At 49.0% G+C, this 18,392-nt stretch overlaps 1 protein-coding gene across 1 annotated transcript in view; it reads left to right on the forward strand.

The window, feature by feature from the left end:
- The window catches only part of ehd4 (EH-domain containing 4), a 33,602-nt gene that overhangs the window by 6,829 nt on the left and 8,381 nt on the right, over positions 1 to 18,392 (forward strand). Inside the window, exons 3-4 of the mRNA XM_064306685.1 lie at positions 9,498 to 9,595; positions 15,359 to 15,771. Of these exons, the coding sequence (XP_064162755.1) occupies positions 9,498 to 9,595; positions 15,359 to 15,771 (511 nt within the window). The remainder of the gene's footprint in view (positions 1 to 9,497; positions 9,596 to 15,358; positions 15,772 to 18,392) is intronic.

Here is an 18,392-nt window from a genome sequence, read left to right on the forward strand (position 1 = left end):
CTGTAGTATTTTTGTTTGGGTATAGTGTATATCTGGTGGGGTTATATTGTGTAATATGGTTTGGTTTTAAAAGGGTTGGGTTACAGTGTGTAATATGGTTAGGTTATAAAAGGGTTGGGTTATAGTGTAACAGGGGTGTGTTATAATGTGTAACAGGGTTGGGTTATAATCTGTAACAGGTGGGGTTATACTGTGTAATATGGTTAGGTTATAAAAGGGTTGGTTATAGTGTAACATGGTTAGGTTGTAGTGTGACAGGGCTGAGTTATAGTGTAACAGGGTTGGATTGTAGTGTAACAGGGTTGGGTTATAGTGTGTAACAGGGTTGGGTTGTAGTGTAATAGGGTTGGGTTATAGTGTGTAACAGGTGTGATTATATTGTGTAATATGGTTAGGTTATAAAATAGTTGGGTTATAGCGTGTAACAGGGTTGGGTTATAGCATTTAACAGGGTTGGGTTGTAGTGTAACAGGGTTGGGTTGTAGTGTAACAGGGTTGGGTTATAGCGTTTAACAGGGTTGGGTTGTACTGTAACAGGGTTGGGTTGTAGTGTAACGGTTGGGTTATAGCATTTAACAGGGTTGGGTTGTAGTGTGTAACAGGGTTGGGTTGTAGTGTAACAGGGTTGGGTTATAGCGTTTAACAGGGTTGGGTTGTACTGTAACAGGGTTGGGTTGTAGTGTGTAACAGGATTGGGTTATAGTGTAACAGGGTTGGGTTGTAGTGTGTAACAGGGTTGGGTTATAGTGTAACAGGGTTGGGTTGTAGTGTGTAACAGGGTTGGGTTATAGTGTAACAGGGTTGGGTTGTAGTGTAACAGGGTTGGGTTGTAGTGTAACAGAGTTGGGTTATAATGTAACAAGGTTGGGTTGTAGTGTGTAACAGGATTGGGTTGTACTGTAACAGGGTTGGGTTGTAGTGTGTAACAGGATTGGGTTATAGTGTAACAGGGTTGGGTTGTAGTGTAACAGCGTTGGGTTATAGTGTAACAGGGTTGGGTTGTAGTGTGTAACAGCACTGCTGGGCTGTAGCCGCGGTGGCCTTGCGTCTTTCAGTCTTTGGTCTGCGGACGTCAGCCTGATGGCAGAGCTTGGCTGTTTATGTAAGGGGAGCCAGAATAGGGTGTTTGTTTTGTTTGAGGTTTGAAGCACCCCATTACTTCCTGTCCGAGGCGTCCAGCTTCCTGTGCCAGGGCCGTTTGGAGGAGCAGTGGACGGGCCAGCGTCTGTGCCGTTGTTTTTCAGAAGATTTACGAGCACAGGAAGAGGAAGTGTGTGAATATGAAGTGAGACCCTGGCACTCAAAGACATTCCATAAGACCCGGCGCTGCAGAGCCATCAGCCAATCAGGGTGCAGGGTTAATGGTTTCCCTGACGCACTGGAAAAGGCTGAGTTTAACCCTGTGGCTGACCTGGAGTTGTGTGTGCACTGTGGGAGTGAACCGACTGCTAGCTTTGTCATACATGGCATTTTCATATGCTGAATGACCTTAAAACACAGGTGCTAAATACAGGTGCTGAATACTTTGCTGGAACATTCTGAATGTCTGAGTAAAAGCAGCTGGTCCTGCAGGTATACATAAGGGTTGGAATAAAAGATTGTGCAGGTATTCAATGCCTTTAAAAATTCTGTTACAAAATAGAACATTAACGCCTTACTGTATGAGCTGTGGTCTAAATGTAAAGGTCAACTGCTTAGTTAGAGGAATTTTAATAAAGCTGATATCAAATCTTGATATTTATCTCCTTGTGTTTTGATAACATGGGGGTTACTTTACGGACATCTAGAAAAAGGTCTTTTCTAGTGAGTCTGTGCAGTGTGAGGTTGTGTAGTTCAGAATGACATTGTGCGGTTCAGTTTGAGGTTGTGCGGTTTAGAGTGAGATTGTGTGGTTCAGTGTGAGGTTGTGCGGTTTAGAGTGAGATTGTGTGGTTCAGTGTGAGGTTGTGCGGTTCAGTGTGAGGTTGTGCGGTTTAGAGTGAGATTGTGTTGTTCAGTGTGAGGTTGTGCGGTTTAGAGTGAGATTGTGTGGTTCAGTGTGAGGTTGTGCGGTTTAGAGTGAGATTGTGTGGTTCAGTGTGAGGTTGTGCGGTTTAGAGTGAGATTGTGTGGTTCAGTGTGAGGTTGTGCGGTTTAGAGTGAGGTTGTGCGGTTCAGTGTGAGGTTGTGCGGTTTAGAGTGAGGTTGTGTGGTTCAGTGTGAGGTTGTGCGGTTTAGAGTGAGGTTGTGCGGTTTAGAGTGAGATTGTGCGGTTTAGAGTGAGGTTGTGTGGTTCAGTGTGAGGTTGTGCGGTTTAGAGTGAGGTTGTGTGGTTTAGAGTGAGGTTGTGCGGTTCAGTGTGAGGTTGTGCGGTTTAGAGTGAGATTGTGTGGTTCAGTGTGAGGTTGTGCGGTTTAGAGTGAGATTGTGTGGTTCAGTGTGAGGCTGTGCGGTTTAGAGTGAGGTTGTGTGGTTCAGTGTGAGGTTGTGCGGTTTAGAGTGAGATTGTGTGGTTCAGTGTGAGGTTGTGCGGTTTAGAGTGAGATTGTGTGGTTCAGTGTGAGGTCAGGGTTCATGGGGGGTCTTTGTTAATGCAGCTTTACCTTAAAGCTACCTCCCACTGAGGAAAAAACACCCCCTCCCCTAAAAACACCTCTGCCCCTAAAAACCCCCCCTCTGCTAAAAACACCCCCTCCCATCAAGCACATTCTTCTATTTCCTTCCTCACAAAGCATAGGCTTCTATTTATTTGCAGATGCATGCATGCATGCAGGTGCGCACGCACGGACGCACGCACACACACTCACACACACACACACACACACACACGCTCATTCACATGCACAGGGTCTGTCCGCTAATTGAGCTTGTTAGTCAGATTGCCTCCAGGGGGCGTCTGGTTCGTGACGTCACAGCCCAATGTTAAAATCCTATTGACTTTTTAAAAATCATTGATTGTAAAATATCTATAGCGATTAAAAATAAAGGATTTCTCACGTTTTTTTGGGACCGTCATTCTCTGCCGTAGCATGTGCTTGGTTATATTTATTTCAATCTCTGGAGGGAAAAAAACGGATTTATGTCGATTTACGATATGTTGGTGGTCCTGAACTACACTAAATCAATCAGTCGCATGGATATACGTCACAACCACGTGTGCTTGTAAGGCTACCCGCCAAGTGCGGTGCCTTGGCTGCCCCTAACTGCTGGTCTGGGATCAGATTTCCCTTCCCAGGTCCTAACTTTAACCATTAGTAGGGGAAGAAAATAACTGATGTTGGACCAGCAGCTAGGGCCAACTTCACCCAACACCGGTGGCTAGCTAGCTATACCCATGACAAACGCGGTGTCACTGGTCAGCTTAATGCATTTTTTCAATGGTCAGGACAATAATGTTAAGAAGGGAGAAAATCATTCCAAATCCAACCATGTAGAGCAGGTCATATACAGCCAGGGTAGATTAGCGGGTCTGTCAGCGCCAGCATGAAAGATATCGTTTATAAAGTTTCAGTTAGCTAACGTTAACGTTAGGAAGGGCTGGATCAGCAGGTAGCTAGCTAGCTGTCAAAGTCAGGTTTATTTGTCATTACAAACCGTATATGCTGTACAGTACACGATGTAACGAAACTTCGTTTCGCAAGGCTTCAGTGTAACCATAGACCGTATAGGGGTGTAACATAGACTTTCAGTCTGCTCACAGCACTGAAGGAATACACACATTGTGAAAATTAGAATGACAGTGCAGTTGCACTTAGACAAGACAGGTGCAGCAGTTGCAGTAGGCAAGAGATAGACAATTTCTAATAAACAGTTTTCTTAAAACATAGTAGTAAACATATTGTCGGTAATTTATCGAAAACCATGTAGCTATATTGTTGTTGTGTTGTGATAAAAATATAATATGACATTACGACATTTTAAATCACGTCTTAAGTTAGGTAGGTTAGGTTGTACTCTTTTATACGGTCTATGGTTGTACTTTATAGATCCCTGAAAGGAAATCCTGTTGTCATCACGACCGTACAATTATGATGTGGAATAAACAATATAACTTAATAGTAACAAATCTGTTATTTCCAGTAATTTTAAATTGAAATACGATATCAAAGTGACACTAGACGTAGAAGGGCGCAAGCGTGTTCCAGCTGAGCCGTGACAAAATAAGCGTGCGTCGTGAGCTCAGTACCGGTATGTGTAGTTCCTAAGCGTACTAAACGTACACAACGTTGTACCTTGTACTTGTCATGGGTCAATCGTGCTGCTGATATTATATTTCAGAGTACCGCATACCAATAGCTAACTGGTTCCCGACTTGTAACTAAAAATATCGCTTATTGAAAATTGCCCCATTCATTTTCCCATTGACATTTGCAGAAAAACGAGGGGAGTGGCTTGGTGACGTTTTCACTTGCAAGAGCTTTGTTTACAGTCAACAGTCAGAGCCACGGTTTCCTGAATGTGTGTGTAAGCATGCCTGCTTTCAACCTGCATGGCGTTGGTGCTGCAGGACATTAAGTGCACCGGGTGTAGCAGGGCGTTGGGGGCACCCTGCTGCAAGGAATTGGGTGTACCCTGTTGCAGGGCATTGGGTGTACCCTGTAGCAGGGTGTTGGGTATACCCTGTTGCAAGGTGTTGGGTATACCCTGTTGCAGGGCATTGGGTGTAGCAGGGCGTTGGGTGTACCCTGTTGCAGGGCATTGGGTGTACCCTGTTGCAAGGCATTGGGTGTAGCAGGGCATTGGGTGTACCCTGTTGCAGGGCATTGGGTGTAGCAGGGTGTTGGGTGTACCCTGTTGCAGGGTGTTGGGTGTACCCTGTTGCAGGGCATTGGGTATAGCAGGGCGTTGGGTGTACCCTGTTGCAGGGTGTTGGGTGTACCCTGTTGCAGGGCATTGGGTATAGCAGGGCGTTGGGTGTTCCCTGTTGCAGAGTGTTGGGTGTACCCTGTTGCAAGGTGTTGGGAGTACTCTGTTGCAGAGTGTTGGGTGTACCCTGTTGCAGGGCATTGGGTGTAGCAGGGCGTTGGGTGTACCCTGTTGCGGAATGTTGGGTGTACCCTGTTGCAGGGTGTTGGGTGTACCCTGTTGCAGAATGTTGGGTGTACCCTGTTGCAAGGCGTTAGGTGTACCCTGCTGCAGGGCGTTGGGTGTACCCTGTTGCAGGGTGTTGGGTGTACCCTGTTGCAGAGTGTTGGGTGTACCCTGTTGCAGGGCATTGGGTGTGCCCTGTTGCAGGGCATTGGGTGTAGCAGGGCGTTGGGTGTGCCCTGTTGCAGAGTGTTGGGTGTACCCTGTTGCAGGGCATTGGGTGTAGCAGGGCGTTGGGTGTGCCCTGTTGCAGAGTGTTGGGTGTGCCCTGTTGCAGAGTGTTGGGTGTATCCTGTTGCAGAGTGTTGGGTGTATCCTGTTGCAGAGTGTTGGGTGTACCCTGTTGCAGGGCGTTGGGTGTACCCTGCTGCAGAGTGTTGGGTGTACCCTGTTGCAGGGCGTTGGGTGTACCCTGTTGCAGGGCATTGGGTGTACCTCTGCACAGTGCTGTTCCCCAAGGTTTTTCTCAGTAGGGAACACTGCAACTCTCTGCACTGCAACTCTCTCCTTGCAAGCCTGCCAGCTTGTGCCATACAGCCACTACAGATGATTCAGAATGCCGCTGCCCGACTCATCTACAACCTTCCCAAATTCTCCCACGTCACTCCTCTGGCTACCGGTCGCTGCCAGGATCCGGTTCAAAGACCTGACCCTTGCCTACGCTGCTGCCAACAGGACAGCCCCCATCTACTTGCAGGACATGACTCGATTCTATGTGCCTGCTTGACCACTCCACTCTGCGGCAGCAGGGCGCCTTGTAACCCTCCCACCCGCCCAAAGGGATCACAGAGCTTCTCCACCCTAGCTCCCCAGTGGTGGAACGAACTCCCCGTCCCTCTCTGAACCTCCCCCTCACTACCCATCTTCCCCCGTGACCTGAAGACTCATCTCTTCAGACTGTACCTAGACTAACCACCACCACGCTGTATATTTCACTCTAAATCCCCCCCCCCCTTTTTTCATGACACTTGTTACATGTTGCCCCATCCCAGAACTTTTTGGCAATTTGTATTTGTCCTAATACTGTAGCTTATTCTTCTGCCTAGTTGGCTTTGCAGAGGTTAGGTCTGAATAGTGTTCACTGTGTGAACTAAACTGTGTTCTTGGCTAGAAATAGCTGTACAAAATAAGTATTGTACCTTACTGAACCTGTGTTTAGCAGTTGTCTATGACCATGAAATGCACTTTTTGTACGTCGCTTTGGATAAAAGCATCTGACAAATAAATGTAATGTAATGTAATGGAACAGTTTAAGTGGTGAAGTGGGTTTTCGCCCTGGCTCAGATTGTGTGTTTCTGGGAATGAGAGAGGAATGCACTTTCATCCTGGAGCTTCAGGAAAGCTGCATTCCTACAGAATCCCAGTGCATTCTTTAAATAGCATGTTAACCTGCTGGTCATATGTCAAACACTGTTACTGTGGCTGTTGCATTGTTACTGTCGCTGTTATATTGTGGATGTTACATTGTTACTGTGGCTGTTACGTTGTTATTGTGGCTGTTACATTTTTACTGTGGCTGTTGCATTGTTACTGTAGCTGTTACATTGTTACTGTGGCTGTTACATTGTTACTGTGGCTGTTACATTGTTATTGTGGCTGTTACATTATTACCGTGGCTGTTACATTGTTACTGAGGTACACTCTGTAGATGATTTAAAATGGGAAATGTTGGCAGACTTTAAGCATTCTGAAGATATTTTTCATGGGCAAAGAAATTATAATTGTTCTCCTGTTTCTGTAAGAAAGTGTGTGTGTGTATGTGTATGCCCACAAGTGTGTGTGTATGTGTATGTTTGTGTGTGCATTTGTGTTTGTGTGTGTATCCGCGTGAGCACGTGTGTGTTTGTGTATGTGTGTGCGTGCAAGTGTGCGTGCTTGTGTGTGTGTGTCTGTGGATAAGGCAGAGGGCGGTTGCAGTGTGCCGGTGATGCTGGTCATGTGATGTCAGAGCCTGCAGATTGGTTTGGGGCAGGGGAGGTGGGGGGGAGTGGTGTCAGAGGGGATTGGGAAAGGGGCCCATATTGAGCTGAATATTTGGAGAGCGGTGCAGATTCTGAGAGCCTTGGATCAGTTATCTGGGTAGAGGCAGGCGGGGCCACGCCCAGAGTGTGCGGCTGAGACGAGCAGCCCTGACGGAGCGTCAGGCCCGGGCTCTGTCACAGCTGGGCCCGGCGATAGCATCCTGCATCTGGCAGCTAATGAGCTAACACACTCATCGGCCAGCGCTTCTGTGCTGGAGCCTGCAGAGAGGAGACCTGTGTGTGCGCTTGAGTACTGACACAAGGCCAAAGCCCTGTGAGCCACCGGTCCTCTTCTCTGAGTGGACCTCAGTTACCCAGGCCTGTAGTCTATAGGAGCCAGAGTTACCCAGGCCTGTAGTCTATAGGAGCCAGAGTTACCCAGGCCTGTAGTCTATAGGAGCCAGAGTTACCCAGGCCTGTAGTCTATAGGAGCCAGAGTTACCCAGGCCTGTAGTCTATAGGAGCCAGAGTTACCCAGGCCTGTAGTCTATAGGAGCCAGAGTTACCCAGGCCTGTAGCCTATAGGAGCCAGAGTTACCCAGGCCTGTAGTCTATAGGAGCCAGAGTTACCCAGGCCTATCGGAGATGCAGTTACCCAGGCCTGTAGCCTATAGGAGACAGAGTTACCCAGGCCTGTAGTCTATAGGAGCCAGAGTTACCCAGGCCTATAGGAGATGCAGTTACCCAGGCCTGTAGCCTATAGGAGACAGAGTTACTCAGGTCTATAGTCTATAGGGGACAGAGTTACCCAGCCCTGTAGCCTATAGGAGAGAGTTACCCAGGCCTGTTGCCTATAGGGGATAGAGTTACCCAGGCATGTAGCCTATAGAAGACAGAGTTACCCAGGTCTATAGGGCACACTGTTACTCAGGTGTATAGTCTATACGAGACACATTTACTCAGGCCTGTAGCCTATATGAGACACATTTACTCAGACCTGCAGCCTATAGGAGACACTGTTACTAAGGTCTATAGTCTATAGGAGACACTGTTGCTCAGGTCTCTATAGGGGACACCGTTACTCAGGCCTGTCGCCTATAGGGTATGTTTGGCAGGGGTATTTGGCTGCATGTTTTCTAGAATCAAGGCGATCCTGCAGTGCAGAAAGAGCTGTTTTGGACGGCAGCTGTCAGTAGCATTAGGATGCAGCTGTCACCCCATTAACAACCAGGAAGTGTGGCTCACTAGAGGGCTATCCACTCACCTTGAAGGTTCAGCCCAAGGGGTGCGCTGGTCAGGCATTTAACATGATTTAGTCTGGGCTGGATGTATGAGTTAGCCTGGGCTCTGATTGGCTGCCATGGATTGGTCTGGGCTCTGATTGGCTGCCATGGATAGTTCTGGGCTCTGAATGGCTGCCATGGATCGGTCTGGGCTCTGATTGGCTGCCATGGATCGTTCTGGGCTCTGATTTGACACTCGAGTTGGTCTTGGCTTCTGGTGCCTGTATGCCTCAGTCGGTGCTGGCAGGACAAGGGTCACAGTGCAAGCGGTGGGTGAGACAGACGACTGGAGTTGGGGTGTGAACGAGGGGAGAGCGGAGTTTGGGACGGGGGGTGGAGTTTGGGATGGAGGGAGAGTGGAGTTTGGGATGGGGGCGAGCGGAGTTTGGGACGGGGGGTGTGGGGGTGGAGTTTGGGACGGGGGGAGCGGAATTTGGGACGAAGGGGAAGCAGGCCGTGCTGGGTAAGGACACAGACGGTTCCCCCTCTTCCTGCAGGGTTTGAAGTTTTATGGGGCAGCCGTGCGACCGATGGCACGGGACCCCTGTCCTGTTATTTTAGTGCCGCAGTGAGGGGCAGCTGCGCTCTGTGGCGGAGGGCTCGGACCACCAGGCCCTGTGCACTTCCTGTTCTCTGCTCTTTCCTCACCTCTTCCTGCCCTGCTGACAGGCCCCTCCCACTTCCTGCGCTAACGCTCTCTGTACACGAGGAGCCACAAATGCATGGCGCACGCGTGTGTGTGCGTGCGTGCGTGCGTGTATACCTGTGTGTACCAGTGTGTGTGTGTACCAGTGCATGTGTGTGTATACCAATGTGTGTGTGTGTGCGTGTGTGTATACCTATGTGTGTACCAGTGTGTGTGTGTACCTGTGTGTGTATGTGTGTGTGTTCCAGTGCATTTGTGTGTATACCTATGTGTGTGTGTGTGTGTGTGCGTGCGTGTATGTATAACTATGTGTGTACCAGTGTATGCGCGTACCTGTGTGTGTATGTGTGTGTGTACCAGTGCATGTGTGTGTGCGTGTGTGCGTGCGTGCGTGCGTGCGTGCGTGTATACCTATGTGTGTACCGGTGTGTGTGTGTCCCTGTGTGTGTGTGTACCAGTGCATGTGTGTGTATACCTGTGTGTGTGTGTGTGTGCGCATGTGCGCGTGCGTGTGTAACGCGTGTCTCTGTTTGTCTCCAGATTCATCTGCTCTCAGATGCCCAATCAGGTGCTGCAGAGCATCAGTGTGATTGACACACCAGGGATCCTGTCTGGAGAGAAACAGCGCATCAGCCGAGGTAAAAGCTACCACACGCGCGCACACACACACACACACACACGCACATGCACACACACACACACACACACACACACACACACACACACACACACATGCGCACACACACACACACACACACACACACACACACACACACACACACACACACACACACACACACACACACGCACATGCACACACAACACACACACACATGCGCACACACACACACACACACATGCGCAGCACACACACACACACACCACACACACACACACACACACACACGCACATGCACACACACACACACACACACACGACACACACAGCACATGCACACACACACCACACCACACAGCGCACACACACACACACACACACACATCGCATCAGCACACCACGCCGCACACACACACACACACGATCACACACACACGCACATCACACACACACACACACACGCACATGCACAACACACACACACGCCACACGCACACACACACACACAATCACACACATGCACAAGCACATGCACAATCACACACACACACACACACGCACAATCACACACACACACACACAAACACACACACACACGCACAATCACACGCACACACACACACACACACACACACACACACGCACACTCACACACGCACAATCACACAATCACACACACACACACTCACACGACCATGCAACCACAGTCTCAGACTACTGCAAAATCTGCAGATTTAAGAGAGAAGTGAGAGCAGAAAGAGGAACAGTGATCCTACAACTGCAGCATGTGCATATCTTACTAATGCGCAGCTGCAGCACATGCTCATATCTTACTAATGAGCAGCTGCAGCACATGCTCATATCTTACTAATCGCAGCTGCAGCACGCTCATATCTACTAATGCGCAGCTGCACACAGCTCATATCTTACTAATGCAGCTGCAGCATGTGCATATCTTACTAATGCGCAGCTGCAGCACGCTCATATCTTACTAATGCGCAGCTACAGCACACTCATATCTTACTAATGCGCAGCTGCAGCATGTGCATATCTTACTAATGCGCAGATGCAGCACGTTCATATCTTACTAATGCGCAGCTGCAGCACGCTCATATCTTACTAATGCGCAGCTGCAGCACGCTCATATCTTACTAATGCGCAGCTGCAGCACGCTCATATCTTACTAATGCGCAGCTGCAGCACGCTCATATCTTACTAATGCGCAGCTGCAGCACGCTCATATCTTACTAATGCGCAGCTGCAGCACGCTCATATCTTACTAATGCGCAGCTGCAGCACGCTCATATCTTACTAATGCGCAGCTGCAGCATGTGCATATCTTACTAATGCGCAGCTGCAGCACGCTCATATCTTACTAATGCGCAGCTACAACACATGCTCATATCTTACTAATTAGCAGCTACAACACATGCTGATATCTTACTAATGCGCAGCTCTAATGCGCTGCTGCAGCACGCTCATATCTTACTAATGCGCAGCTCTAATGCGCAGCTGCAGCATGCTCATATCTTACTAATGCGCAGCTCTAATGCGCAGCTGCAGCACGCTCATATCTTACTAATGCGCAGCTCTAATGCGCAGCTGCAGCACGCTCATATCTTACTAATGCGCAGCTGCAGCACGCTCATATCTTACTAATGGCCAGCTCTAATGCGCAGCTGCAGCACGCTCATATCTTACTAATGAGCAGCTGCAGCACATGCTCATATCTTACTAATGCGCAGCTCTAATGCGCAGCTGCAGCACGCTCATATCTTACTAATGCGCAGCTGCAGCACGCTCATATCTTACTAATGTGCAGCTCTAATGCACAGCTGCAGCACGCTCATATCTTACTAATGCGCAGCTGCAGCACGCTCATGTATTTCTAATGCGCAGCTGCAACACGCTCATATTTCTAATGCGCAGCTGCAGCACGCTCATATCTTACTAATGGCAGCTGCAGCACGCTCATATCTTACTAATGCGCAGCTGCAGCACGCTCATATCTTACTAATGCGCATGCTGCAGTCATATCTTACTAATGCGCAGCTGCAGCACGCTCATATTTATAATGGCAGCTGACGCATCCATATCTTACTATTGCGCAGCTCTAATGCGCAGCTGCAGCACGTGCTCATATCTTACTAATGCGCAGCTACAACACATGCTCATATCTTACTAATGCGCAGCTACAACACATGCTCATATCTTACTAATGCGCAGCTGCAGCACGCTCATATCTTACTAATGCGCAGCTGCAGCACGCTCATATCTTACTAATGCGCAGCTGCAGCACATGCTCATATCTTACTAATGCGCAGCTCTAATGCGCAGCTGCAGCACGCTCATATCTTACTAATGCGCAGCTGCAGCACGCTCATATCTTACTAATGCGCAGCTGCAGCACATGCTCATATCTTACTAATGCGCAGCTGCAGCACACGCTCATTTCTTACTAATGCGCAGCTCTAATGCGCAGCTGCAGCACATGCTCATATCTTACTAATGTGCAGCTCTAATGCGCAGCTGCAGAACATGCTCATATCTTACTAATGCGCAGCTGCAGCACGCTCATATCTTACTAATGCGCAGCTGCAGCACGCTCATATCTTACTAATGTGCTGCTGCGGCACACGCTCATTTCTTACTTATGCGCAGCTGCAGCACGCTCATATCTTACTAATGCGCAGCTGCAGCACGCTCATATCTTACTAATGTGCTGCTGCAGCACGCTCATATCTTACTAATGCGCAGCTGCAGTGCGCTCATATCTTATTTATGTGCAGCTGGAGCAAAATACTTGCTGACTCTGTTAAGGAAACATCAGGCTCAGTTAGAGTCGTAAGGCTCAGTTTAGAGATTCATAAGGCTTGGTTAGGGAATCGTAAGGCTCACTACGGGCTCATAAGGGTCAGTTTAGAGACTCGTAATGTTCAGTTAGGGAATCATAAGGCTCAGTTAAGAATCATAAGGCTCAGTTAGGGAATCATAAGGCTCAGTTAAGAATCATAAGGCTCAGTTTGGGAATCATAAGGCTCAGTTAAGAATCATAAGGCTCAGAGAATCATAAGGCTTGGTTAGGGAAACATAAGGCTTGGTTAGGGAATCGTAAGGCTCAGTACGGGTTCATAAGGGTCAGTTTAGAGAGTGGTAAGGCTCAGTTAGGGGTTGTAAGACTCTGTAAGGGGTTATTGAGTTTGTGCAGATCATAAGGGTTGTGGAAGTGTTTTTTAGTTCCGCTCCAGAACTGGGCGTCGCCCTGAAGCAGTCGGGTGGGAACCAGACTCCCCTCCAAGCATGAGGTCATAGCGTTGAGTCACCTCATGCAAGTCTGTCTCTCTGTCTTTCCCTTTCACACTCTCTCTCTCTCTCTCTCTCTCTCTTTTCTCTCTCTCCCCTCTATCTTCCCTTGCTCTTTCTCTTTCTATCTCTCTCTCTCTCTCTCTCTCTGTCTAGCGGTCTCTGTCTGTCTCTCTCTCTGCTCTGTTCCCCTGACATCATGTTGCTATGGTGATGAAACACAGGGTACACAGGCTTTGCAGTGTGTTAGTCTGCAGTCACACCAGTGTAGTGCTCTGTGCTGCACAGTCGGGACCTGCCCCTGTTTGTGTATTTGCTGTGGGAATGGGCATTACGTAGCGTGTAAACATGCTGACGTTTATTTCACACAAAACTTGGAGAACGCTGGGAATGCTGGGAATGCTGATGTGCTGGCTGCAGATGAGTATTAATGTTCCCTTCCAGGAAAACTGAAAACTGTACAGTGAGTGCGTTACTCTGTAACACTGTGCAGTGAGTGCGTTACTCTGTAACACTGTGCAGTGAGTGTGTTACTCTGTAACACTGTGCAGTGAGTGCGTTACTCTGTAACACTGTGCAGTGAGTGTGTTACTCTGTAACACTGCAGTAAGTGTGTTACTCTGTAACAGTGTGCAGTGAGTGCGTTACTCTGTAATACTGCACAGTAAGTGCGTTACTCTGTAACAGTGTGCTGTGAGTGCGTTACTCTGTAACACTGCAATGAGTGCGTTACTCTGTAATACTGTACAGTGAGTGCGTTACTCTGTAATACTGTGCAGTGAGTGCGTTACTCTGTAATACTGTACAGTGAGTGCGTTACTCTGTAACACTGTGCAGTGAGTGTGTTACTCTGTAATACTGTACAGTGAGTGTGTTACTCTGTAACACTGTGCAGTGAGTGTGTTACTCTGTAACACTGTGCAGTGAGTGTGTTACTCTGTAATACTGTGCAGTGAGTGCGTTACTCTGTAACACTGTGCAGTGAGTGTGTTACTCTGTAACACTGTGCAGTGAGTGTGTTACTCTGTAATACTGTACAGTGAGTGTGTTACTCTGTAATACTGTACAGTGAGTGCGTTACTCTGTAACACTGTGCAGTGAGTGCGTTACTCTGTAATACTGTGCAGTGAGTGCGTTACTCTGTAACACTATGCTGATGTGACCATGTGAAAGGAACACACAAACACACATTCTCACAAGCAGCTGATCTTTGTGCTGGTTGTGTTTGGCCTATAACAGGAAAGGCTGCAGTTTTCTGAGGATGCATTTAGTGCTGATGTGAATATTTCTGAATGAGCTCAGAAGATGAAAGGAGAAGCTGAAATCTGGGTGCTGGGTCAGGGTCACGCGTATGAGGGAACTTTCATTTCCAGTCATAGGATTCATTTTACTGTGAAACGGGACCTCCTTCCTCCTTCCCCTGGGTGAGGTCATACTGCAGTAAAGCAGGACAGAGAGGCCCAACACATTCAGCTTTCTGCATGTCAGGTCAGATGATTTTAAGGCCCTGATGCTGTGATTGTGACGCACTGCTGGTGAGCAGGGCCAGTATGGTGACTGTGCAGAGTGTTTAGTACGCTGTTCCCCTGTCACCCTTCAGCCAGCAGACGCAGACCTTCATTGAGCTGTTCCTAACAGAGCACACTCTCATTCTGCTGTTTGGACTCCTCTAGCTGCCAAGTTACCAGAATGCATTACTCTTTCTGAAATGTGTCCAAGCCTGTAAGCGTATTTCAAACTATGTTAAGGTTCTGGGGCACTGGTCGCACTGTGTTAAGGCCCTGTGACACTGGTTGCGCTGTGTTAAGGCCCTGTGACATTGGTCGCACTGTGTTAAGGCCCTGTGACACTGGTCGCACTGTGTTAAGGCCCTGTGACACTGGTCGCACTGTGTTAAGGCCCTGTGACACAGGTTGTGCTGTGTTAAGGCCCTGTGACACTGGTCGCACTGTGTTAAGGCCCTGTGACACAGGTTGCGCTGTGTTAAGGCCCTGTGACACAGGTTGCGCTGTGTTAAGGCCCTGTGACACAGGTTGCGCTGTGTTAAGGCCCTGTGACACTGGTCGCACTGTGTTAAGGCCCTGTGACACAGGTTGCGCTGTGTTAAGGCCCTGTGACACAGGTCGCGCTGTGTTAAGGCCCTGTGACACAGGTTGCACTGTGTTAAGGCCCTGTGACACTGGTCGCACTGTGTTAAGGCCCTGTGACACTGGTCGCACTGTGTTAAGGCCCTGTGACACTGGTCGCACTGTGTTAAGGCCCTGTGACACAGGTTGCGCTGTGTTAAGGCCCTGTGACACTGGTCGCACTGTGTTAAGGCCCTGTGACACTGATCGCACTGTGTTAAGGCCCTGTGACACTGGTCGCACTGTGTTAAGGCCCTGTGACACTGGTCGCACTGTGTTAAGGCCTTGTGACACAGGTTGCGCTGTGTTAAGGCTCTGTGTTTTAAGTTGCCATGGTTCTGGTCTCTCCCCAGGCTATGACTTCTCGGAGGTGCTGCGCTGGTTTGGAGAGCGGGTGGATCGGATCATCCTGCTGTTCGACGCGCACAAGCTGGACATCTCGGACGAGTTCTCGGAGGCGATCCGGGCGTTCCGGGGCCAGGACGATAAGATCCGGGTGGTGCTGAACAAGGCGGACCAGGTGGACACGCAGCAGCTGATGCGGGTGTACGGCGCCCTCATGTGGTCGCTGGGGAAGGTGATAAACACGCCGGAGGTGGTGCGTGTGTATCTGGGGTCCTTCTGGGCCAAGCCCCTGCAGAACACTGAGAACCGGCGGCTCTTCGAGGCCGAGACGCAGGACCTGTTCAAGGACATCCAGGGCCTCCCGCGCAACGCTGCTCTGCGCAAGCTCAACGACCTCATCAAACGCGCCCGGCTGGCCAAGGTACCCGCACGTCCTCCTGCTCCTCCTGCTCCTCTCGCTCTTCCCTCTCCTCCTCCTCCTCCTCCTGTTCCTTCTGCTCCTTTTTGTTCCCTCTCCTCCCGATCCTCCTCCTGTTCCTCCCTCTCTTCCTGTTCCTCCTGCTCCTTTTTCTCCTCCTGCTCCTCCCTCTCCTCCTCCTCCTCCTCCTCCCCCTGCTTCTCTGAGGGTTTATAGCTGTAAACAGCTCCTGCGCTGTCAGTGGGGTCATTGTCCTGCTCACCAGAGGAAATGAATCTTATGCTGTACAGGAGTATTCTTGGACAGAGAGATTTATCATAATGTGCAGATGCTGCTGATCTGGAATGAGTGAGAGCCTGAGGAAGGTTCTGGAAATGACTCTCCGCTGACCTTCCTACCGGCTTCCTCAACAGCGCATCCTGAGCGCCGTGTCTGAGAGCGAGCTCCCAATCTGCACGCTAATTTTAGCTGCTGCGCTGCAGCCATCTGGCTTGAGAGAACCAGGCGAAGGGAAAGAGTCGCTCTGTGCTATAGAGCCGTGTAGCTCTGTGTTATAGAGCAGTGTAGCTCTGTGTTAGAGCAGTGTAGCTCTGTGTTATAGAGCCGTGTAGCTCTGTGTTATAGAGCAGTGTAGCTCTGTGTTAGAGCAGTGTAGCTCTGTGTTAGAGCAGTGTAGCTTTGTGTTATAGAGCTGTGTAGCTCTGTGTTATAGAGCTGTGTAGCTCTGTGTTAGAGCAGTGTAGCTCTGTGTTAGAGCAGTGTAGCTTTGTGTTATAGAGCTGTGTAGCTCTGTGTTATAGAGCTGTGTAGCTCTGTGTTATAGAGCCGTGTAGCTCTGTGTTATAGAGCAGTGTAGCTCTGTGTTATAGAGCAGTGTAGCTCTGTGTTATAGAGCTGTGTAGCTCTGTGTTATAGAGCTGTGTAGCTCTGTGTTAGAGCAGTGTAGCTCTGTGTTAGAGCTGTGTAGCTCTGTGTTATAGAGCCGTGTAGCTCTGTGTTAGAGCAGTGTAGCTCTGTGTTATAGAGCTGTGTAGCTCTGTGTTATAGAGCCGTGTAGCTCTGTGTTAGAGCTGTGTAGCTCTGTGTTATAGCGCTGTGTAGCTCTGTGTTAGAGCAGTGTAGCTCTGTGTTAGAGCAGTGTAGCTCTGTGTTAGAGCAGTGTAGCTCTGTGTTATAGCGCCGTGTAGCTCTGTGTTAGAGCCGTGTAGCTCTATGTTATAGCGCTGTGTAGCTCTGTGTTAGAGCAGTGTAGCTCTGTGTTATAGAGCCGTGTAGCTCTGTGTTAGAGCAGTGTAGCTCTGTGTTATAGAGCCGTGTAGCTCTGTGTTATAGAGCCGTGTAGCTCTGTGTTAGAGCAGTGTAGCTCTGTGTTATAGAGCTGTGTAGCTCTGTGTTATAGAGCCGTGTAGCTCTGTGTTAGAGCTGTGTAGCTCTGTGTTATAGCGCTGTGTAGCTCTGTGTTAGAGCAGTGTAGCTCTGTGTTAGAGCAGTGTAGCTCTGTGTTAGAGCAGTGTAGCTCTGTGTTATAGCGCCGTGTAGCTCTGTGTTAGAGCCGTGTAGCTCTATGTTATAGCGCTGTGTAGCTCTGTGTTAGAGCAGTGTAGCTCTGTGTTATAGAGCCGTGTAGCTCTGTGTTAGAGCAGTGTAGCTCTGTGTTATAGAGCCGTGTAGCTCTGTGTTAGAGCTGTGTAGCTCTGTTAGAGCAGTGTAGCTCTGTGTTAGAACAGTGTAGCTCTGTGTTAGAGCCGTGTAGCTCTGTGTTGTAGAGCTGTGTAGCTCTGTGTTATAGAGCCGTGTAGCTCTGTGTTAGAGCTGTGTAGCTCTGTGTTATAGAGCCGTGTAGCTCTGTGTTAGAGCTGTGTAGCTCTGTGTTATAGAGCCGTGTAGCTCTGTGTTATAGAGCCGTGTAGCTCTGTGTTAGAGCTGTGTAGCTCTGTGTTAGAGCAGTGTAGCTCTGTGTTAGAGCAGTGTAGCTCTGTGTTAGAGCTGTGTAGCTCTGTGTTATAGAGCAGTGTAGCTCTGTGTTATAGATCCGTGTAGCTCTGTGTTAGAGCAGTGTAGCTCTGTGTTCGAGCTGTGTAGCTCTGTGTTATAATGCTGTGTAGCTGTGTTAGAGCCGTATAGCTCTGTGTTATAGTGCTGTGTAGCTCTGTGTTAGAGCCATGTAGCTCTGTGTTATAGTGCTGTGTAGCTCTGTGTTAGAGCTGTGTAGCTCTGTGTTATAGAGCTGTGTAGCTTTGTGTTATAGAGCCATGTAGCTCTGTGTTATAGTGCTGTGTAGCTCTGTGTTATAGAGCTGTGTAGCTCTGTGTTAGAGCTGTGTAGCTCTGTGTTAGAGCTGTGTGGCTCTGTGTTATAGCGCTGTGTAGCTCTGTGTTAGAGCTGTGTAGCTCTGTGTTAGAGCCGTGTAGCTCTGTGTTAGAGCAGTGAAGCTCTGTGTTAAAGAGCCATGTAGCTCTGTGTTAGAACAGTGTAGCTCTGTGTTAGAGCCGTGTAGCTCTGTGTTATAGTGCTGTGTAGCTCTGTGTTAGAGCAGTGTAGCTCTGTGTTAGAGCAGTGTAGCTCTGTGTTAGAGCAGTGTAGCTCTGTGTTAGAGCTGTGTAGCTCTGTGTTCGAGCTGTGTA

Source organism: Anguilla rostrata, chromosome 1 (assembly GCF_018555375.3).
Source record: "Anguilla rostrata isolate EN2019 chromosome 1, ASM1855537v3, whole genome shotgun sequence".
In the NCBI taxonomy this organism is placed as follows: Eukaryota; Metazoa; Chordata; class Actinopteri; order Anguilliformes; family Anguillidae; genus Anguilla; species Anguilla rostrata.